The sequence below is a fragment of the Schistocerca cancellata genome, chromosome 5, assembly GCF_023864275.1.
Source record: "Schistocerca cancellata isolate TAMUIC-IGC-003103 chromosome 5, iqSchCanc2.1, whole genome shotgun sequence".
In the NCBI taxonomy this organism is placed as follows: Eukaryota; Metazoa; Arthropoda; class Insecta; order Orthoptera; family Acrididae; genus Schistocerca; species Schistocerca cancellata.
In genome coordinates, this window is record NC_064630.1 from 762,242,034 (window position 1) to 762,265,977 (window position 23,944).

General features: G+C 42.5%; 1 protein-coding gene across 8 annotated transcripts in view; it reads right to left on the reverse strand.

Moving 5' to 3' along the window:
• Window positions 1–10,002: 10,002 nt before the first annotated feature.
• Window positions 10,003–23,944, reverse strand: part of LOC126187883 (adipokinetic hormone/corazonin-related peptide receptor variant I) — a 1,289,392-nt gene continuing 1,275,450 nt past the window's right edge. For 4 of the 8 annotated variants that reach the window (XM_049929223.1, XM_049929220.1, XM_049929222.1 and 1 more), the window contains 2 exons: window positions 11,895–12,044; window positions 10,003–11,672 (listed from right to left, as the gene is read on the reverse strand). In XM_049929223.1, the coding sequence (XP_049785180.1) occupies window positions 11,500–11,672; window positions 11,895–12,044 (323 nt within the window). In that variant the 3' untranslated portion in view covers window positions 10,003–11,499. The remainder of the gene's footprint in view (window positions 11,673–11,894; window positions 12,045–23,944) is intronic. The other 4 variants (XM_049929225.1, XM_049929224.1, XR_007537802.1 and 1 more) reach the window with 3 other exon arrangements.

Sequence of the window (23,944 nt, forward strand, 5' to 3'; positions counted from 1 at the left end):
TAAAATAAGAGAAATCACAGCTGTTACGAAAAGATCGGGATGCTCATTTTTTCCACACGCTGTTAGAGAATGGAACGGTAGAGGAATAGTCTGAAGGCGGTTGGATGAACCCTCTGCGAGGCACTGAAGTGTGATTTGGAGAGTAGTCATATAGATGGAGATGCGGTTGGTTCTGTTTTGTTCAAGAGAAACCTACGTTGTTGAGATTTATACTGTCTTCCGAGGTTGTCGGGGTTAGGTGAAAAGAGTAGACTACATCCTGATGATCCGCAAGTTTACTGTGATCATTTGAGTGTGTTGCATGATGTTATGACAGAACGATTCGAGGATGTGCCTTCGATCGAAATTGCAGACTGAGTGACAAATCCATTCTCAGACATAGGGAAAGCGGGAGTTTTGGAGGAAGAACTAATGGAGCTGCAAAATTATCTTGATTTTGAAGATAAACCAGGATGTTTGGTTACAGAAAAAGGTCCCTAATCAGTATCCTGTAGTATGGAGAGAGATTAACAAGCTTCGTACTTCATTCCCGACATCGCATTTGGTGGTGTGTGGTTTTAGTGTGGTGCTGCTTCATGTAACTCGACGTGAAAATCCGAAGCTCTTATTAACCGAAATTAAAACAGATGTTGGAAAGCTGATCTCTCTTCACCAAGTCTATGTATCACATTTTTAGTTCGTCACATTTTGGAATGTCAACTCAGAATATTAATTTTGTCTTCTCACAACTGAGTATAAAGTTAGGTTCATGATTAAATTTGAAATAAATGTCAATTTTAAATTGAAAATAACGAGAATCGCTGTTTCGTATTTAGATTTTAAACATTTAGGAATAAAGAAGAAATGATGAAAGATCATCTCGACTCCCCTTTCTTCCACCATATTTACTCACTCGAACTGACAATCACTTGCTCTGTGGTCAATGAGTTTATTGGAGAGGGTTGACAGTGATTGTAACGCTTAATTGTAGCTAGATGCATGCCCATGAGGTTCCGGGATTTCAGCCGGATCATCTTCTTGTCACGATATTTCGCCTGGCAATCGTCCAGCCATCTTCAGGTGAGTGTCCATCACTGGAGACTGTAATTTTTTTTATGTGTTACGGTACAATACAGCATCACCGGTCTTACGCGGTCTGTGTGGGTGAGGCAGTAAATTTAACCACAGGGCAGTGACTCTGCACCACTGCAATACTCTTTGGAGGTGTGGCGGTGGGACTTGGAGTCCCGTACCACCCCCCAACGGTGACAGTACTCATCATTCAGGCATAAAAACGTAGCCCGACATGGGCAGGTAGAGTGGGAAAGTATTGGACGTAGACTGGGGAGCTAGTCCCGCCAAAGGATGCATCCGTGGTGGGCGTGCTAGGCCTATCGTTAGCCATGGTCGGGATCCGATTCCTCTAGGATGGTTAGAGGAACCAGATGTCGATGCCAGCGGCGTGGAAGTGTGGTCCCAACGTGGTGTAACCTATGGACAGTGTCCCGCAGGGCATCTACCTTCTCACAGAGCCGCCACGCATTGTTATGTATGGTTGTTTTGAGGGGGACAATATGCGCTTCCTCATGGAGAGTCACAATTCTCGTGAGTGGAAGGGCGTGCAGGTTCCACGTGAGAACCTTGTTCTGCAGGCGCTGCAACGTCCGCAACCTGGTGACAATAATCATGGCCCATGCAGTAGAGCCATACGTGAGGGCGGCATTGAGAGCTATTTTGTTGGTCCAGCACCAGGTGATGCCGTTGGAAGCGGGCGACGACGGAGTCAGTGATATGGGCAGTAGTATACAGTGCTGTGTCGACAGTATGGAGAGTGGAAGCTTTTTTTTTCTTTAATTTTAATGCCCCATATAGGGAGGGCTGGCAGTAGCATAGGCATCGCTCTTCAGTCAAGAGACAGACAGTAAGTACAGAACATTGAGATATTTAAAACAACATAAAGGAGGAAATACGGCGAAACAGACATATAAAAGGGGAAACATAATGGAAGATAGCGTAAAAAAGGGGGTGACTGTAAAAATGATGATAAAAATCTAAAAACTGTACACAAAAAAAAACACACACTGTGGTGATTAAAAGAAACACAAGGCAAAGTATGGCTGGAGCATAAAAGTAGCGAAGGACGGCGTAGCACATAACAAGCACTATGTACAAATCCAACACCTGATTAAAAACACAACTTTTGATGTCACAGGATAACAGCACCAAACACAACACTGACGTAGCGCACTGACGATGAGCAAACTGAGAGGATCTGCCAGGGGGATGGAGACGAGGGAGAAGGGAAGATAGGGAGGAGGGGTGGTGCTAGAGTGGGGGAGAAGGGGTAGATGGGATCTGCCAGGGGTATGGAGACGAGGGAGAAGGGAAGATAGGGAGGAGGGGCGGTGCTAGAGTGGGGGAGAAGGGGTAGATGGGGGGGGGGGGGCAGCGCTCTGAAGCGACTGGGGAGGGAAAGACGTGGGAGGGAAACAGTCGAGGAGGGGGTGCAAAGATTCAGGGGGGGGAGAAGGAAGAAAATCTGCTCTAGGAGAAGGAGAGGAAAAGGTGGCCCCGGGGAGGGCGGAGCGAACAAGGCCAGGCTACTGTTGGTAGGAAGGTTAGATGTCACGGCGAAGTTCAACACCCAGGAGGGGGAGGTGCTGGAAATTGCCCTGATGAAGGAGATGGAGGGTGTGGAGGTGGAGAGAGGGAGGGATACAGCGATAGAGGCGCAGCAATGGGCGGATGGTGAAGAGGAAGGAGGAAACCAGGAGGTGAGAGGATCAAGCCTGCGGACAGTGAAAGGATGCAGATATGTTGGAGGAAAAGGAGGAGGTGGGGGAAAGGGATGATGTCATACTGGAATCAAGTGGGAGAAGGAAGGCGGATATGAAAGGCAAGGTGGCGTGTGTGGTATTCTAGAATTTGGAGGGCCTTATAAAAGTGGGGGTGGGGGCAGAGATCCAGGCAATGCAGCCATAACAAGAGGACAGGATGGATGATGGATTTGTAGTTGTGGAGGATGGGGGAAGGATGCAATCCGCATGTCCAGCCAGACAGGAGTTTCAGGAGGTGGAGGTGGGAATGGGCTTTCTGCTGGTTGGTCAGGAGGTGAAGGTTCCGGGTGAGGTGATGCTCTAGGGTGAGGCCAAGGTATCTCAAAGTGGGGTGAGCTGGATGGGACAGCCATAAATGGTTAGGTAGAAATCATGGACACAGAAGGAGCAGGTTGTGCGGCCTATGATGATTGCCTGGGTTTTGGAGGGGTTGATATGAAGGAACCACTGGTTACACCAAGCGATGAACTGGTCAAGGTGGGTTTGGAGGGTGTGTTGGGACCGTTGAAGGGTAGGGTATAAAGTCAGGAAGGCAGTGTCATCAGAATATTGAACGAGGTGGACAGGTCAGGGCGTCTTGCGCACATCTGCGGTGTACAGGAGATATAGGAGAGGGGAGGGAATGGAGCACTGGGGGACACCAGCAGTGGGATAAAAGATACGGGAGTTGGCGTCGTCGAGGGTGACGTAGGAAGGACGGCGTGAGAGGAAGGAAGCTACCAGATGCACCAAATTGATAGGCAGAGCGTAGGTTTGGGGTTTAAAGAGGATACGGAGATGCCATAGATATCACCAGGTCCCAAGCTTTGTCTAGTTGAAAACCGCCATCACGATTTATTAGATTTTGTGCTAGGTGTATCTCCACAGATTCTTTAATTACTGAATCCCAAAAAGTTGTCGTTGGGGCCAAGATTTTCGTGGCAGAAAAATCCATAGCGTGTTCTGTGGTAATACAATGCTCAGCTATGGCCAACTTACTGGGCTGCGAAGGGGAGAGTGTGCTATTCATGTTCAACGCACATTTCATGCACTGTGCATGTCGTCTGACCGATGTAAGCTTTGCCGCACTGCTTTTCCACACATGGCTTGGGACCCGGTCCCCAATTTCTTCTGAGAGAAGAAAGTTTATTCATAATGACACGTCTGGCGACATCTGACGTTTGTTTTTAGCAACACGAGCGCACATTCCGACAGAGGGCGGACATTGAGTTTTCACCGTTACGCATGCGCCTGCGCGCCACGGACAGAACGGTATTTCCAGAGGGCGTGGATTCGATAGAGGACGCTCCTGCGACTGCCACTGATGCGCAATTTTTGCTATAAAGCCGACCCTAGGAGCTTTCAGTCTCCAGTGATGGACACACACCTGAAGATGGCTCGACGATTGCCAACCGAAATATCGTGCCAAGAAGTCAAGATGATCCGAATGCAATCCCGAAACCTCATCGAACATTCAGTAAGCCGGGAAAGCTCCAGGAATCACATTAGATGTATGCTGCTTCTTGAGATGGAGGAGATGAGTGTTTGTTTTTGGCTAGGAAGTCATGGCCACGGCAGGTGGCGCTTAATGGGCAGCTTGAGTTGGCGTTTTAGCATGGCAGAAGCCACCGCAGGGGACTCAGCCTGAGCCACGGGAGTCACTGGCCACAAGAGGTGAAAACCCTGGAGCAGGGGGCCTTGGCGTATTGTCCATGTAGCCAGAGGTAAAAAAAAAGAAATAAAATAAATCTCACAACTTATTTCACGGAATTACACTCCTGGAAATGGAAAAAAGAACACATTGACACCGGTGTGTCAGACCCACCATACTTGCTCCGGACACTGCGAGAGGGCTGTACAAGCAATGATCACACGCACGGCACAGCGGACACACCAGGAACCGCGGTGTTGGCCGTCGAATGGCGCTAGCTGCGCAGCATTTGTGCACCGCCGCCGTCAGTGTCAGCCAGTTTGCCGTGGCATACGGAGCTCCATCGCAGTCTTTAACACTGGTAGCATGCCGCGACAGCGTGGACGTGAACCGTATGTGCAGTTGACGGACTTTGAGCGAGGGCGTATAGTGGGCATGCGGGAGGCCGCGTGGACGTACCGCCGAATTGCTCAACACGTGGGGCGTGAGGTCTCCACAGTACATCGATGTTGTCGCCAGTGGTCGGCGGAAGGTGCACGTGCCCGTCGACCTGGGACCGGACCGCAGCGACGCACGGATGCACGCCAAGACCGTAGGATCCTACGCAGTGCCGTAGGGGACCGCACCGCCACTTCCCAGCAAATTACGGACACTGTTGCTCCTGGGGTATCGGCGAGGACCATTCGCAACCGTCTCCATGAAGCTGGGCTACGGTCCCGCACACCGTTAGGCCGTCTTCTGCTCACGCCCCAATATCGTGCAGCCCGCCTCCAGTGGTGTCGCGACAGGCGTGAATAGAGGGACGAATGCAGACGTGTCGTCTTCAGCGATGAGAGTCGCTTCTGCCTTGGTGCCAATGCGTGTTTGGCGCCGTGCAGGTGAGCGCCACAATCAGGACTGCATACGACCGAGGCACACAGGGCCAACACACGGCATCATGTTGTGGGGAGCGATCTCCTACACTGGCCGTACACCACTGGTGATCGTCGAGGGGACACTGAATAGTGCACGGTACATCCCAACCGTCGTCGAACCCATCGTTCTACCATTCCTAGAACGGCAAGGGAACTTGCTGTTCCAACAGGACAATGCACGTCCGCATGTATCCCGAGCCACCCAACGTGCTCTAGAAGGTGTAAGTCAACTACCCTGGCCAGCAAGATCTCCGGATCTGTCCCCCATTGAGCATGTTTGAGACTGGATGAAGCGTCGTCTCACGCGGTCTGCACGTCCAGCACGAACGCTGGTCCAACTGAGGCGCCAGGTGGAAATGGCATAGCAAGCCGTTCCACAGGACTACATCCAGCATCTCTACGATCGTCTCCATGGGAGAATAGCAGCGTGCATTGCTGCGAAAGGTGGATATACACTGTACTAGTGCCGACATTGTGCATGCTCTGTTGCCTGTGTCTATGTGCCTGTGGTTCTGTCAGTGTGATCATGTGATGTATCTGACCCCAGGAATGTGTCAATAAAGTTTCCCCTTCCTGGGACAATGAATTCACGGTGTTCTTATTTCAATTTCCAGGAGCGTATGTTGGAATGTGAGAGTAGCAACTGTTCCTAGACAAGGCGAAGTACAGTCCACCATTCCGGCAGGGGGCCTCATATTGTTTCCCGCTTCCGCTAAGATCGGTGTCGGCTTGACCAATGAAAATGTTTCGCGGGAGCACTGCTGGTGGCCGGAGTGCTGTGGCGTTTGCTCCAGGTTACGTAGATCCACCGGACTGTGCAGTTTCCTGTGCATGCAAAATAACAGCGTGTTGACTGGATCACAGTCCATGATGTCAGAAATATTTACTGCGGATGCCTGTCGATGAAGGAACAGTTTTTTCTCGCCTTGTGGAGGAGGGCTGTACGGTCGTAGTGATGCGCAATTGGCGCAGGAGTGTTTTCAGAGTTTTCAGTATGCGGTTTTAGTTTGTTGGTGCTAGCTCCACACAGACTTTACCACGACTTGGCAGACAGTGCGAGGAGACAGACATTCTTTGGCGAACTGCAGACAGGATTTGGTAGCGTCATCTAGAGGAGATCTCGTTTTCTTTCTGAATCTGGAGTCTGGGCACGAAGGGGCGTCCGGACAAAAGGAGGTGATGGAAGCCCCCCGTCCGACTCGACGCCCAGGCGTGCTTTGACGGGAATTGCACCTCACGTTTTCTAAAAGTGTATGATAAGCACTTCGCAGCACTGACACTAGGGATCTAGATTTGAGTTCTCTTACTCAACTGCTCGCCCACAGTAGCAACGGTTGTTGTCCGATTCAAGCGCAGTGTAATAGCTTATTTCTGGGTTAACAATCACTGTCATTCATATTAATCACAGTCAGATGGTGTCATCCATTTAAAGTGACAGTTAAGGTCGAGCCGTCACACTTGGGTTAGTTTCGTCAATTGCCAGTCAGATCACTTTACTTCACAAATACGAGACAGAACGTAATGAATGTATTGTGTTGGTCCATGTTCCATTTAATTCACGTTTTTATGAATAAATCTGTCGCGGTATTTAGATCTATGTATCATTTAAGTTATCAGCTTCCTGTCCTCACCTTTGGTTACTTTACTTACTCATATGGCAGTCCTGCAGTAAGAACACAGTGTCATCTTCAGTTTCACTATACTTGCGTTAAATTCCAATGAGTTTAATTTTCACTGTAGTGTCACTAAAGTGGTGGCTGTGTGTCTTAGGGTTATTGAGAGACAGAGGTTGATTAGAGGTACTCGCATGAAAGAGATGTTGTAGTGATATGAACTTAATGTCGATACTGCATGAACTATGAAATGTCACTATACAGCTTAATGATACTTACACTTAAGCCACCAAAATATAATCAACTAAATCAGAAAGCAACCCGCTACTCCAACGATGGCTGCTGCCTCATCAGCTATAATAGATATTAGTTTTGTAGACTATACCAGATGCTTCAGGAGTGGTGGTCAGTAGAGAATGATCACTCGAAAAAAAAAAAAATCAGCTAAACATGGGCCCTAAAACGCTTACCTTAAGAGCTATGAGCAATTCTTGATCTTCGATACTGTGAAACAAATATCTTCTACTGCAAGATCTTTGCTCTCCATACTTTGGGAACCGGTGGTATGGACCAGAGCAGGGAAAAAATGTCCAAACATTTGCTCTAAAATGCATACCTTAAGAGCTGTGAGCACTTGTTCATCTTAGCTACTCTGAAACACAACATTTCTAATGAACAATTACTCATAACTTTTAAGGTATGCATTTTAGAGTACATGTTTACTGGAATTTTTTTTCTTGTTTTGGTCCCAAAATGCGGAAAGCAAAGAACTTGCAGTAGAAGAGATTTGTTCCACAGTACTGAAGATCAAGAATTGCTCATAGCTCTTAATGTATGCGGTTAGAACCCATGTTTACTTCACTTATTTATTTCGAATGGTCATTTCCGTCATATCCCTGAATACTGACCATCACTTCTGAAACACGCTGTGTATTAATTTATTAGAGTTTAAACATTAATACAGGATGATTTTGGGGGTTGCTGAAGAATAGTGCATATGGTCAAATGTGTGGTAGAGTGAGTAAGCTTGAGAAGTAATGATGAAAGATGGCAGGTCCTTTTGACCTGCCTTTCTTCCACTGTATTTAATCTCTCGAACTGACAATCACATGGTCTATGGTCAATGAGGTTAAGAGAGGCGGTTGCCTGTAGTTGTAATGGTAAATTCAATTGTAGCTAGACGCATGCCGTTGCTTGAGCTGGAGGAGATAGGAGCTTGTTTTTGACCGGCACCCATGGCTGTGGCAGGTGAGGCTTAATGGTGCCAGTTCTGGGAAGGCCAGTCGGGCTGAGGTTCCAGCATGGCAGAAGCCACCGCGAGGAATGTGGCATACCACGGTGGTCACTGGCCACAGGCAACGAATAGGCCAGGAATAGATGGTCTCAGCATATTGTCACCATAGCCAGAGGAAAAAGCTATTCTCACAATTTCTTTTGTAGAGATATCTAGGAATGTGAGAAGTAATGGTTCCTGGACAAAAGGCGAAGCTTAGTCCACCATTTCCGTGAGGGCTTCAATCTGTTTCCTGCTATCGCTAAGATCAGTATCAACCTGATCAGCGAAAACATTGAGCGGGAGCACTGTTGGCGGCCAGACAATGAATGATCGAGAATGCTGTGGCGTTTTTCTCAGGCCATGTCGACGCTCCGGACTGCTCGTGCAAGATAAATGTGTTGACTGGTCTGTGGTCCGTGACGTCGGAAATAGTCACAGTGGACCTCTGTCAATATACTGGGATTGGAGCAACAGTTTCTTCCCGACTTCTGAAGAGAGGCTGTATGGTACACGAAATCGTCGCAGCAGTGTTTTTCGAGTTCTCAATTGGCTGTTTTAGTTTGCTGGTGTGAACTCCATACAGAGTTTTCCGCAGCATGGCAGATAGTGTGAGAAGCCAGAGATTTGGTGGCAAACGGTGGAGGAGTGCAGACGACATTCAATAGCGTCCTCCAAAGACTTCTTTTTAGAGTCTGCACATGAAGATGTAACTGAACAATCGAGAATATATGATGGAGGTACACCACCCGTCTCGACGCTGAGGCGTGCTGGACACTGCGTTTCACATTTTCTGCAGGTGTATGGTGAGGAATTTCAAGCCCACTGTAGCAGTTTGTTCCCGGTTTCAGTTCATAACGACTCTCATTTGTATTAATCACAAACAGGTTGTGTTATACATTTAAAGTCACAATTAAAGTCCAGTCATTACCCTTGGTTCAACTGTGTCAACCACCAAGCAGATCATTTTGCTTTATGAATACGAGGTAGAGTGTAATCAATCTATTATGTTGTCCATACCTTATGTTTTTATTAATAAATCTGTCATGATATGTAATTGTATCTATCATGCAAGTTCACGAGATCCGATCTTCACATTTGATTATTTTACTTACTTATGTGGTAGACAATAGGAGTAGTATTGCAATAAGAAATGCAGTGTGTCATCTTCAGTTACATTATACAGGGCAAAGTTTTATAGTCACTTGCGTTAAAATCCGTTGCATTTAATTTTCACAGTAATGTCACTGAAGTAGTGGATCTGTGTCTTAGAGTTATTCAGAAAGAGAAGTTCATTAGTGGTACCCACATGTCTGCCCAACTGAGAGACATGTTGTAATGATACGAACTTCATGTCTGTTCTATATGAACTACACACTGTCACTATATAGCATAAGGACATTTACACATACAGCAGCATAGTATAATCAACTAAATCAGAATGGAAGCTACTTCTCCTTAGAAGGCTGCTATCTCATCAGCTATACTAGATTTTATATATATTTAGATTTAGATTTCTTGTATAGCTTAATCTAAAATTGACAAATCTTGGTACATAAATGTTCCTTTACAATAATTCACAAATGATTTTCTTTTGATTACAGAGTAACTTTTATCTGCCCACTGTGAGTATCTGCTTGAAAGAATTTAATATCAGATTTCACTCAGATTTAATTGCTTTTAAAGTCCAAAGTGCTGCTAGAAGATCTCCATTAGGTAGCTCTTTTTTACATGAGGCATAACTGAAAGTATTCAGGAATATACATGAAAATTTATTTAATTTGTTTTCAGAGTACATTGTACAAACTGACCATTTATAGTCAGGAAATTCACATAATGTGTCAATTCAGTCTCTCATTCCAATGAATGTGAACATTTCACAAGTTTACACACAAAAACACACGGAAACACATGTACACACACAGAAGGAAATTATTTCTGAATAATTGTTATTAATAACAATCTATTTCCCACAGTTACTTTTTGAGACAATGTTGCTTTTACACATTATGTTCAACATTAAAAGCACAGATTAATATAAACATTTAAAATGAAAATTTAATGGCTCCATATCTGTTCATTGGCATAAATTTATTGCAAAAATGTGGCACAGAACTGATTGTTTTTCATGTGAATTTTGATGTAAAAGTTGTTCCAAAGACATACAAACAATGTTTGCATTATAACTGTTACTCAACAATGTGATGTGTCTACACTTCATGTGCTTTTAAAAAATGATGTACTGGTAAGTTTTTTATTATTCATTTTGATCCAAATTTACAGTGCACTTTCTGCAAACATTCATCAGAACAGGTACAAGTGTATGGAAATGTAGTCTTCTGGATCATATGCCTTCAAGTTATGAACAACCAGCAATCTCATGGAATGTAAAGTGGTTAATTTACCCTATGATCAACCTACATTGAACTATTGAGAAAAAGTGACATTCAATGTCATTTGCATTATTAACAAGGTGGTAAGTAATACATGGTGAACAAAAAATAATAGTCTTACACAAATTATAACCAATGGAGAATTCGATTATAGGACTGGAAAAATTTTTTGGACACCTTTAATAGTTACCCATAAAATAGTAAAAAAGTACACTTTAAAGACTAGAGAATACATTGAACATGTCACATTAATTAGAAAAGTATGCTGAAACATATGAAGACACATTTATCGATATTTCTTCTTTTCTGTACAAAATAAAAATATACAAGTCATGTCTTTCTTTGGTGGAGACTATATATGTACACCACATAAATGACAAACTTGTAACAGTTATTTGTGATGCACACAATTTTACAATGAGTATTTCTTTCTTGTTACTAAGATGCACACTGTATAGTGTTCTCCAACATATTTCACTGCAATGCACAACTGATAGACATGATTACACCCTTGTGAACGTCAAGTAATACAGTTTGCTTATTTATCTCTTACAAATTACCTTCAGTAGGTGATAATGATATTTTTAGTGGTTACGTGTGGAGGTGTCTTGCACATCAACAATGGTTGACATTATAAATCACAGTGCATAATAAGAACTTGTGACAAAACAATCTCAGGTCATTTGTTTCAAAGACATGGGCCTCATTACAGGAGCAACACATACAAGATATTACACTAAATGTACACCGTACAGGAATGTCACTGTGATGGAGTTTTCACTGTCACAGTACAACACTTGAAGGATATTTTGCCTATTGACAGCTTGCCTCAAAAGTTCACATCGTGCTAGTTTGCAGCATCAGGCGGGAGTCACCTTGCCTCCGTTGTTCTGTCTGTCGCCCCGCAGCTTGAACACACGTAAGGACGCTCGGCCGCTCCTGGGGGAACCTTGGGGGGTCTCTTCCAGCTGACTAGACAAATCACTTTCACGCCGCGACCACTGCGAGACGTGAGTTGTTGCTGTTTCCATTTCTGCAAAAAGTAAACAATGTAATTACATGCAGGCCATTCTCAACTGTTTCTCACTTGTGTAAGATATTGTATTTTGTCAGATTAGCTATTTTCAAACAATGCTCTTTTCTTTGGCTGTAATTTATACATTAATAATTAATTTAGCCTTTTTGGTAGTTAATTTGATCACATTCATGTTGAATGTGGGTTTACGGAATGAAATACTTTGTGTTCATATATTACCAGGCAAGGTGTGTGTGCTGTTTTCTGCCTGTCTTGGATTCGTACAGTGTCGTGTGTGACAGGTAGGACTGCCTTCCGCTGACTCTCCATAGAAGTGCACAGAGTGTACTATGAATAAAGGGCCTGGCCGCTTTCTTCTGTATTGCTTACCTAAAAATAAAATTGTTCCGAAATCTATTGACTGTAGTAAACGGCTCAGAACATAACATAATGTCCAACTTTTTTGATCTACTTTTCTTCATGAATGATTATTCAAGATCTAGTCCTGAGTGACATTTTGTGGCACTAGTTTTCATTGACAAACTCACAAGAGGACTCCAAGATTGGAATTTTTATGGAGTGAAGCTGTCAGAAAAATATTCAGCTGTTCAATGCGATTAGATGAGTACTTATAAGCCACTACCAGATTTACCATTCATGCATACAGTTACTTATTATGAGCATAATTTTTTCAAGGTTCAAGATCTTAACTCTAATTGAATGAAATATTACATAATAATGCCTCAGATAACAGCTTTTGCGCTTTCTAATGAGGTATGAAACAGGTAACTTGCAAATTTTGTTGCACCAATATCAAATATTTCATCTACAGCTTTAACTTTAGTGAAAATGCAGCTCAGTTAGTTTATTTTAGATCAAATCTATTGAAAAAATTTCTCAGTGTATAATGCCTTAACATTTGTTATACAGGTGTAGATTTTCGTTTTATAAATGCTTATTACATTTCACTTACGGTTATTTTTGAACAAAAATCACATTATGTAAATTGCAAAATTATTAAAACCTTTCAGTAATAAATAAGTAGAACAGACTTCATGAAAACAACTACATTATTTAATTCATGTAAGGTGACCAACTTTTGGACTTATTTTTTAAGTCCTGATTAATCTTAGCATGAATAGATCTGTAAAGAATGAGTATCTTACAGTTATTTCTCGAGAACACTGCATATAGTGAAATCATTCAGAAATCTACACATCATTTTTTTTTTTTTTTGCTGTTGGTTGGGAGGAAATAACTACTTTAAAATGTAGATATCCATAGTGAAAGCTGCTCTGAAATGGGATGTAAGGCTGAGAGATTCTGAGATAATGGCGACAAAAAGAGATTTGTTTAGGAATAATCGACAGTTCAATGGGGGTGAGAAGCATGTTATGTGGAAATTGCACGTAAGTGTTTTGCTGTAATTACAGCACCTTTCGTAATTCATTGTTAAAATCTGGGAGATAATGGAATAATGGACATGAAAGCCACCTGTAAAAAAATATTTACACTCGGAAGAAATATGCACTGGATGCCATCTTCAATTGAAGACATTTTTATGAAAAGTAGATAGCTGTTTTTGTGGCTCTTATGCCACAATCCAGTGGATTCGCTCAATGAAACGAATATTAGATTCCTGTCTGTGGACGGTATCTCAAGGTGGGGAGGACATACTTATTTCGTTTACAACATTGTACACAGTGACTTCGTAATGACGAGAATGAAATTTCATAGGTGAATACATCAACACTAAGGTGTAGTGTCACGCATTTCTGGAAGTTGATTGTGTTTTTTCCATTGTGAATTGTTGGTGAATAGAATAGAAAAAAAGTAGTAGTTGAAGGGTAGAAATAGAAAGATCAGCTGTAGCGAGCATATTTTGAAGTCAGAAAACTACAACATTCAGTTTGATGAGACCCAGGTCGTGGTAGCCAGCAGGGAGTATTAGGATGAGCTGTACGGAGAGATAGCAGACTACCAAACATTACGCTAGGCATCAATTGGAAAGAGGAAGGTGTTCGAGTGAATGGCATTTGGTTTCCACTGCACTGGTATTCCCCCGTAGAACAATAGGGGAGTATCATTCTGCTGAATTCTGCGTCCCTTTTTCTCAATCAGAGACCGTCTGTCAGCACGTGGGTAATATCTAAAGAATGCTTCAGCAGAAGACTGTTTGTACGTAATAGTCTAAATTTTCGTGTAATAAAAGTTGATTCTGTTGTGAACAAATGCACACTTCAGGCTGCAACATAACATTACCTGAAATCAGTCCCTTTTCAATCAGTAATTTTACGCACACAAGCTGAGTACCTGGCACTGCCCGGGTGTGAATTCATTGCAGTCTTCTGTTAGTCCATCTCCACCTCCACCTCTCCCTATCCACCTCCTCCTCCCCCGCTTTCTGTCCATTTACTCCTCTCCCTCTCTCTGTTTGTCTCTTCCTACCACCTCTCTGTTTCTCCACGTCTTCCTCCTCCACACTTCTCAGTCCCTCACCCCACTCCGATTGAGGCTGGTGGTTCTTACCCGCGCAATATTTCTTTCAATATAGCAAATAACACGTGTACCAAGTTTGGTCGAAATCACTGCAGGGCTTCACCCGTGTACGCACATGTCACATACATTTAAAAAAATATTTAACTTATTTCACACATATTTGTTCACATGTTTTACGTGTATCTCTTACGAATTTTGCCCTACAGTTTCGTTTTCACGCAACTCAACGTTTATGACATCTTATCTCCGAAACTGTGTGTCATACAGATAATTTTGTCGGTACATTTCGCCGCATCTACACCTACGTTACATTCATACTCTGCAAACCACCGTGAGGTGCATGGCAGAGAGTAGATCCCATTGTACCAGTTACTGGGTCTTTTTCCCGTTTCCTTCAAGTATGGAGCGCGGTAACAATGATTGTCTGACTGCCTCTGACCGTGTAGTAATTATTCTAATCTTATCCTCACGATCCCTGTGTGAGTGATACATAGAGGGTTGTACTATATCCCTAGATATCATTTAAAGCCGTTTCCTGAAACTTGGTTAGTAGACTTTCTTGGGACAGTTACCTTCAAGAATTAGCTAATTCAGTTCCTTCAACATCTCTGTAACACTTTCACACGGGTCAAACAATCCTGTGATCATTCGTGCTGCCCTTCTCTGTATACGTTCAACAACCTCTGTTAGTCCTATTTGGTACGGGTTCCACACACTTGAGCAGTATTCTAGGATGGATTGCACAAGAGATTTATAAGCAATCTCCTTTTCAGACTGATTGCACTTCGCCAGTATTTTATCAACAAACATTGTTTACCTACAACTGAGCCTATGGGATCATTCCATTTTATATCCCTACAAAGTGCTGCACATTGGTATTTGTATGAGTTGGTCGACTCCAACACTGACTCACTGATAGCATGGTCATAGCCTACTACATTTTTTTGTTTCGTGAAATGTACAATTTTACATTTTTGAAGATTTATATCAAGTTGCCAATGTTTGAACCACTTTGAAAATGATCAACGTCTGTACGTTGTGCGATTCCTTGACCTTGTCCTTGTGGATGCGGTTCATGCCCATACAGAAAATGGGAAATTTCCTGTTTCACTGCGTTTCTTTCCTTGTTCGCAGCTATCTCTTTATGAACAGCAGCGCGGGGTAGCCGTGCGGTCTTAGGCGCCTTGCCACGGTTCGCGCGGCTACCCCGTCGGAGGTTCGAGTCCTCCCTCTGGCACGTGTGTGTGTGTTGTTGTTAGCTTAAGTTGGTTTAAGTTAGATTAAGTAGTGTGTAAGGCTAGGAACCGATGACCTTAGCAGTCTGGTCCCATAGGAACTTACCACAAATTTACAAAATATTCTTCGAACACGTGGTGGTGGTGGTCGTGGTGCTATTTCCGGGAGGTGGTAAAGCCATTCGACTGGAGTGGATTTCAAGCAACCTGTTATAATTCTGCAGGTTTCGTTAAGAGCTACATCCATCTGTTTAGCATGAGTTGAATTATACCAAACAGGACAGGCATACTCCGCCACAGAATAGCATAGTGCCATTGCAGATGTTCTGATTGTTTCAGGTTGACTACCCCATTGTGATCCGGCCAGTTTCCATAGGAGACTGTTCCTGATGGAAACTTTCGACTTGCATTTCATGCAGTGCTTTTTGGAAGTGGGAGATCTGTCAAGCGTCACTCTTAGGTATTTTGAAGTCTCGTAGTGTTCCAGTTCGATCCCCGACCATACTATCTTCAACTTGCGAGTGGCTTCCTTGTTTCTCAAATGGAAAGCACACCCTTGGGTATTTGAAGGGTTTGGTTTAAGCTGGTTTGTATTGTAGTATCTGGATAGATCTTCAAGGGCATTCGTAAGGTTGCTCTCCACTGATTCGAAATATCTGTGCTGTGGGTGGCTGGGGCGAGATCGCAGCATATAAGAAGCCCCTGGTATATTGGGCTATAGGTTGGTCGTTCGTGTATATATTAAACAGAATTGGAGTCAAGATTCTCTTAGACCTAAATCTTTGGTCAGATTGCAGACCTTGACTAGAAGTAGCTGGTGACAGACCTTATCATACGCCGCTGATAAGTCGACAAATGCCGCTCCTGTCACCTTCCGAGCTGCAAAGCCATTTTCTATAAACTGTGTGAGATTTAGCAACTGACCAGTAGGCTTACAGCTTTTACCTGGACGAAATCCAGACTGCTGAGGTGTAAGTGATGGGTCAATTGCAGGTGATAGACGATTTAAAATCAGTCTTTCCAGCATTTTGTAAAGATGAAAAAGTAGTGCAACTGGTCTAAAATTATTTGGATCATTTCCTTCTTCGCCAGGTAACGGTTATTTTAACTATTTACAGCACCAACATATTGTCCATTTTCGGTAAACTTCGCTACGGCGTAACAATCTCTTCATTTCTACGGTTTCCAACAATACGCTTGTGGTGATTACTGTAAAATTTACTACTGCAATTAAACGTCTTCGTTTTGGTGTTTTACGATGTAAAAGGGCTTGACAGACCCAGCCACAACAACAACTTTACTACACGAACGCACGCGAAAAACGTAAGTAAACTCGAGTAATCTACTCATATTGGCAGAAAGATCGACTGCAATAACTCTCATATTACACTCGATAAGTTCTCCAAAGATATTACACAATCGAGTTACAACGGAAATAGCTGCCCCAAAATTAAATAACGAGACAGTGTAGGCATGGTTTTATGTTTGACACTGGTATGACAGCTAGGTATTAATAAATAAAGCATATATTTTTATAATCAGGAAGATTCACAGAATTTTCTGAATAAAAATTACTTTTTCGGCTCTCAATGGCGTCCAGGTCCCCTTAAGTATGCCAAACATCTCTGCTGATCCGTCCTTACCGACTGGAAACCCTCCAACGTCCACGTTCTGTGGAGACGCGTAGATGTACAACGCCAGGTCACCCACTCGTGGTGCCACAGTCGTTCAGCAACTTTCCAGTACATTTTCACGACAGCATCACGCGAACAGCTGACCATCCTCAACGTTTCCGAGATGCTCGTACCGCGCCGCAGGGCCACAGCAATTCGCCCTTTATCAAAGGCGCTCAACTCAGTGGATTTACCCATTTGTGACTCGCACCCTCGCTAGATTTGTTCCCCATTCGTCTCTACTCCACAGGGTTTATATGCATTTGGTACCGTGTGATGCATTCGCAACGCCACCAATCGACGTTCACAATATTTCGGATCATCAGTGTATCTCGATACAGATAACATGTTTCATTTAAAGCAGAATGTTTTAATTACTGTTAATTAATTAAAACATAATAATACATTGGCGTGACTCAAGACATGAGATACCTTCTAATATCGTGTCGGACTTCCTTTTACGCGGTATAGTGCAGCAACTAGACGTGGCAGGGACACTGCAAGTTCCCTAAACAAATACTGACACATGCTGCCTCTATAGCATTCCATAATTGTGGAATCGTTGCCGACGCAGGATTTTGTGCACGAACTGATCTATCGATTATGTTAAGGGGCTCCGGAAAGGCTCAAAATCATGAAGAGTTCAATTTTTACTTTTTTGCGTTTTCTGAATCTGCAGACTATTACCTTTTAATAGATATATAATTTATTCAATTCCGAAGACTACAACTATTTTTAAATTTTTTTGAAATGTGTTCTACATGGGCGTGACCCACTGTGGCGCTGTTAAACTGCTGCCAAATGGTGTTGTTATTAACGTCCGTGTTCATCAGGTACATTTTAGTGATGTGAGATAAAGTATGTGTTGTGGCTAAACCTATTTTCAGAGACTTAGCAGCACCTGAACTGTTGAAAAAGTGTATTCACGGAAAAACTCAAAACCCCAATGAAAGTGTAAATAGTGTTATATGTTCGAGAATCCCCGAGACTGTATTTGTTGGAATAGAAACACTTCACTTTGGTGTGTATGATGCTGTTGCGACTTTCAATGATGGCAACATTGTAAGGTGCGAGGTATTTAGAAATATGGGAATGAAGATAGGTTCTAACACGGTACGAGCGATGCTTGCTTTAGACAAGGAACGCCTTCGGGCTGCAGACAGGGCTGTAAAGAGTCTAGAAATACAAGCAAGAGTAAACAGGAGGAGGAACAAGAGGAAGCTGGAGGAGGAGTTTGCAGAGGATGAAGATAATCCATCCTATGGACCTGGAATGCACTAAAAAGTTAATCCAATCTTTGTCGCTCGATTCCCAAAACTTTTATTTTCTCATACTAATTACATGTTTTCTAAGGATCTTCCAAACATATTTGTTTCAAACTTTCAGTAAATGTTACACAGTACCTTCTGCATAATTTAACACAGCCTTTTTCCAAAAAAACTGTATATTTTTGAATATATAAATAAAAAATTGCAAAAAAATGTTGTGAATTTTCATTACAATTGAAAAAAAAATCATCTTTAATAACTGAACTAAAATTTTGTAAAATTCCTGTGTTAAGTTGTAGCCCATATTCCAATAAATAATCTGTAAAAAGTTCAACTTCCTACCTCAAATACTTTGTGAGGAAAGATGTAATTTATAAGCGTTATTTTAACATTGCAAGTATAGGGCGTTCCGGAGCCCCTTAATAAATATTCGATAGGGTGCGTGTCAGGCGATCCGGGTGGACAAATCATTCGCTCGAACTGTCCAGAATGTTCTTCAAACCAATTGCGAACAGTTGTGGCCCAGTGACATGGCGCACTATTATCACAAAAATTCTTCGTTGTTTGGGAAAATGAAGTCCAACTTCGCTCTTAAAATGTTTAATAACGGTGCAAGTTATGTTGACAGTAAACTCCTGCTGAAATTTGATTTTATCCATATTTCGCAGCTTCAAACGTGACTGTATTCAATACATTGGAGGTACGAATTAAAAAATGCCTTCAGTCACAACTTTTCGAGTTTTATTATGTACATTATGCATTTAGGACCCTGTGGGTCCATCATCAGGTGTAATTCTTCTTAACACGTGCTTTATTTTTTTGTCTTGAGTGAGGTTAAATGCGTACTCCTGTCATGAAAAAGTTCGATGATAGATTATGTATTTCGTAAGTCAAACGCAGAAAATATGCACGAAATAGCGGAAAAGATGAACAGTGTAAACTTACCACGCAATCCAAGAAAAGCGTTTTTAACGTTTTAACACCAGCATACAATCTTTTGTCCATCGTTTTCGTACATATCACTTCATTCAAGAGTCACATTCGCATACACATTTTTGTAAACAGTTCACAGATGTTTCTGTAGATGGTGTGGTCAAAGATGAATTTATTCATAGAGCTGAAGATATAATTATTAAACAATTGACATACGCAGGAAATAACTTTAGGTCTTTAAAATTACTGATATAGCTATTCTAAAGTTATTTCCTGCATATATCAATTGTTTCCTCCTACGAAAAAATTCATCTTTGACAGCACCACTTTCGTGTGGTAACTCTGGATGTCGGCGCCAGGTGTCGTTGGCGTAGCACTAATGCTTGAACCTCCTCTTTCATTTGCAGTTATTCCGTTATCCTGAGGTAGTTCGTGCCAGCATAGGAGTGTTCCAAAGTGGAGTCTGATATGGGCGCGCATATAAAACAGCGATGTGTAATTGAATTCCTCACTACTGAAGAAATTGTGCTGATTGAAATCCATAAAACTGTATGGAAACGATATAATGGACGTGAGCAATGTGAGGCGATGGATACAGCATTTTCAAGGTGATGAGAAGGTTGTGCATGAAAACCACGGCTCGGTCGACCCTCCACAGCTGTCATCCCTCGCAATGGTGAGCGTCTTGATCAACTCATACGCACTGATCGGCGGATAACGACCAGAGAACTGTGTGCGAAGCCGAATACCGGCTGTAATACTTCGGAAACAATGTTCTAATATCTCGGTTATCGCAAAGTCTGCGCGAGATGGGTCCCGCGGATGCTTCTAGAAGAACAAAAAACTCATCAAATGGAAATTTGTCGGGTCCTGCTGGAGCAATATGAAGCTGAAGGTGACAATTTTCTGACTAGCATCGTCATCGAAGATGAGCCGTGGTCTCACCACTACGAGATGGAATCCAAAAGACAGTCCACGGAATGGCGACATGCGAATTCTCTGTTAAAGAAGAAATTCAAGAACAGCCGTCTGTAGGCAAAGTGATGTGCACAGTCTTCTGGGATAGCCAGGGTGTGGTTCTTTTGTACGCCCTAGGACCTAGACCCTGGAGAAACTGTCAATTCAGCAGGCTACAAGACGACACTGACTAAGGTGATAGCCCGAATTTCCATGTAAGGTAACAGAAGAGGACCAACTTTCACCTGCAGCATGATAATGCCAGGTCTCACGCCAATTTTACGACCACGCAACTCATTGCAAAATTCGGCAGGACTACCTTACCGCACCCATCGTACAGACCCAATTAGCGCCTTCAGACTTCCATCTCTGTGGGCCTCTGACAGCCATCTCTGTGGCCCTCTGAAAGACAGACTCAATGAAGATCATTTTCAAGACTCGTATGCTGTTGTAAAAGCGGTAAGGAAGTGGTTAGCCTCAGCTGGTTCCGATTTTTACAAGTGCGGCATGCAGGCTCTGCTTCATCGTTGGCGAAAGTGCGTAACGTATCGTGGTGGTTATATGGAAAATGACAGTCTATAGCTGAAACATCGCTCTATTTAAATGTGCTGTTGTGATTTATATATCTCCTGTAGTTTCCACGAGTAAAAATAGGAGGCATTACTTTCGGAATAACCCTCGTTTTCCTTTGAGGTGACATAACAGTCACATTTTTTTGATTCTTAGAGCATATTCAGAGCCGAAACGTAACGCCGTATTCTAAACAGAATAATCTTATAAATGCCAACTAGCATAGATTGAAAAACCTCACCAACGTCAAACTCAATCCATAACCAAGGTTACCAGGTGGATGCAGCATTTCTGGACTTCTCGAAAGCATTTGGTTCAATACCCCACCAACTCTTATTTACGAAAGTGCAATCACATGGAGCCTCAAAGAAAATTTGACTGAGGGGTTCTTGGTATGGAGGATGCAGCACGTCGGATGGGGAGACGATACTTGTAGAAGTAACTTGAGGCATGTTCCAGAGAAGTGTGTGGGACCCGTTCTGTTCTCACTGCGTACATATATATGAAGAATTATTTGTAGACAGCTGCACAAATATAGTGTTAAATCGTTATAAGCTTTCAAAGTGTTGCAACGGTTTACAACTTGCTTTAAATGTTCAGAAGACAAGAGCATAGTGTCATGTGACTACTACATCCGTGAGTCACAATTGGAGGCGGTCAACTCGTACAAATATCTCAGCCTAAATTTTTCTTTTGTTCGGGTACGAAGTGCAAGGCTTCATTGTAGGTAAAACACTTTGGTTTATTGTTAGGATACTAAATAAATGCAATCAGTTCACAAAGGAGGTTCTTTATAAAACATTTGTGTTGTCTATCGTAACGTGGAATCTATACCGAATAGGACTACCGGGGGTACTGAATGTATACAAAAAAGGTAATACAAATGGTAACAGGACTTGCACATTTCCATGGAAACGCTGAAAACCTCAGGTGGCAGACGTGTGAACATATTCCATAAAGTCTCAAAAAACGGTAATATGTGAACAGTCAAGTAACGTAGCAGTAACCCATGCCTATTGCTACCGTAGGAATGAGATTAAATTAATTACAGCATGCACAGAGGGATTTAAGAAATCACACTTACTGCACTCCGTGTGCAAATGCCACAGAAAGAAACCGTACTATACACGATACAGTCGAAAATACCCTACGCCACGCACTTCACAGTTGGTTGCAAAGTACAGACGGAGATGTTGCTGTAGGTACTGATTATCTATGACAGCAGCAGCTGATTTCCAAATTGGCACTGAGTTATCAGTCTTTAGTGTTTTTCAATTGCGTTACATGTCAGAATACAAAACTTTCAACAAATTTTTAGTAGTGTTTGTACTTTCTTCTGCACCGATAATGGTAACCTACTACATATAACATTCATTTTGTTTTAGAAGGAGGATAGTACTTGGTCCGATGAAAAAATCTATTTTTAGGGTTCCGCCGTACCTCAATCGGTAAAAGCGAAACCCTCATACGATGATTTTTTTGTTCTGTCTATCTGTCTGTCCGTCCGATTATTATAAACACTTCTGCTCAGGAACGGCGAGACGTGTCAAATTGAAATTTACGTCGTATACTAAGGTCTATGGCTTCTCGATGGTGTAATAAATGTAAGTTTCTGAGTCAATGAAATCAAAAGATTTTATGATATACATTTTTGATATTCGCAAGCTCACTCATTAAAACCTGTAGTACCTACAGTAGAAGGAAAGAAAAAAAAAGAAAATTGTTGATTTGTGAGAGCATTACACGAAAAAATATTTCTTTTGACATGTGTTATCCGACTCCAAACTCAAAATTTAAACATTGTCGAAAGCCTTGGAATTCTCGCAAACGACACCCTGTCAGTATCAATGTCGATAACAGGCAAAAATCGTCGCAATTCTCCATTTCTGAGATGGATTAACTGTCGATACACGTCATTTACTATTGGTTATCCGGAGCTTACTGCAATTTAATTAATGAGAATTACACCACACGCTTTTCGCTTTTATTTATAAAGCATCTTCCGTGGTTAATCTGCAAATTGGATTCATACGGTTTTACATTTTTGGTTGTTTTACGTTAAAGACAGCATTTCACATAAGCACTTGGAAGTTTCTGCCATTCTGTAGTATTTCCTGCGCTGCATTATTTACGCTTCACTTTTGTAAACCGTTTCTCACTCCACAAAAGCGGCAAGAAACATTGCAGAATGGCAGAAACTGTCAAGTGCTTTTGTAAATCTACGTCTTTCGACGTCAACCGCTGCTAGCAAAGAAGGAAGAAGCGGAATATGCAAAGAAACACCGTAGGTAACATGCACACCAACTTTATAAACAAAACGCTGTTTTTAACTAAAGAACCGAAAATGTGTGAACGTATGTATCCAATTTGCAGAATAACCACGGAAGATGCTTTATAAATAAAAGCGAAACGCGTCTGGTGTAATAGTCTTTAATTAAACTGCAGTAAGTGCAAGACGGGTAAGCAATAGTAACTAATTTTAACAGGTGCTGCGGAAGATGGCCTCGCAAACAAACGTATTGTCTGTACACGTAATTCAGTTTGTGTGGAACCCTCAGACTCACTCACACCTGGCTTTTCTTTTTATTTTTTAATATTTGAATCGTACGTGTGGGGTCTTACAAATACAAATAAGTCATATTTTTAAATAAATTTTTGTGATACAGAGAAATGCAGTGAAAAGCTCAATCTGTAGCATTCTCCTCAGACTGATTTACGCCGCATGGTTAAGAGTAAACTGGAAGGCTGGAGTCAGATACTTCGAAATTTCTATGACAGGTAGCAACTTCCTAGACTTGATCCAGAAGGTTGGGTTCTTAAAAGTCCCTCTCTATGGGTAAGTGGTGCTCTACACACCACTATCTTCCACCTGCTAGCAGACTGATGGGATGCCACTACATACAGTCCATACAACGCTAACTGTAGGTCACTCTGAAGTAATGGTTTAACATCCAACGAAACATGACTCCCCCCCCCCCCCCCTCACAGTTAAGACGGTTAAAATACTAGTGATCTAATGTCGACGCGTTTGAAATACAGAGTTTGAGGCACTCCAGAAAAAGAGAGGTTCTTACATAATTCTAGGAGCGGAAAGTTGTCTATGAAAATGTGGCAGTGGGATTTTTGGGGCAAAAGTAAGTAGACGTCGGAACGGT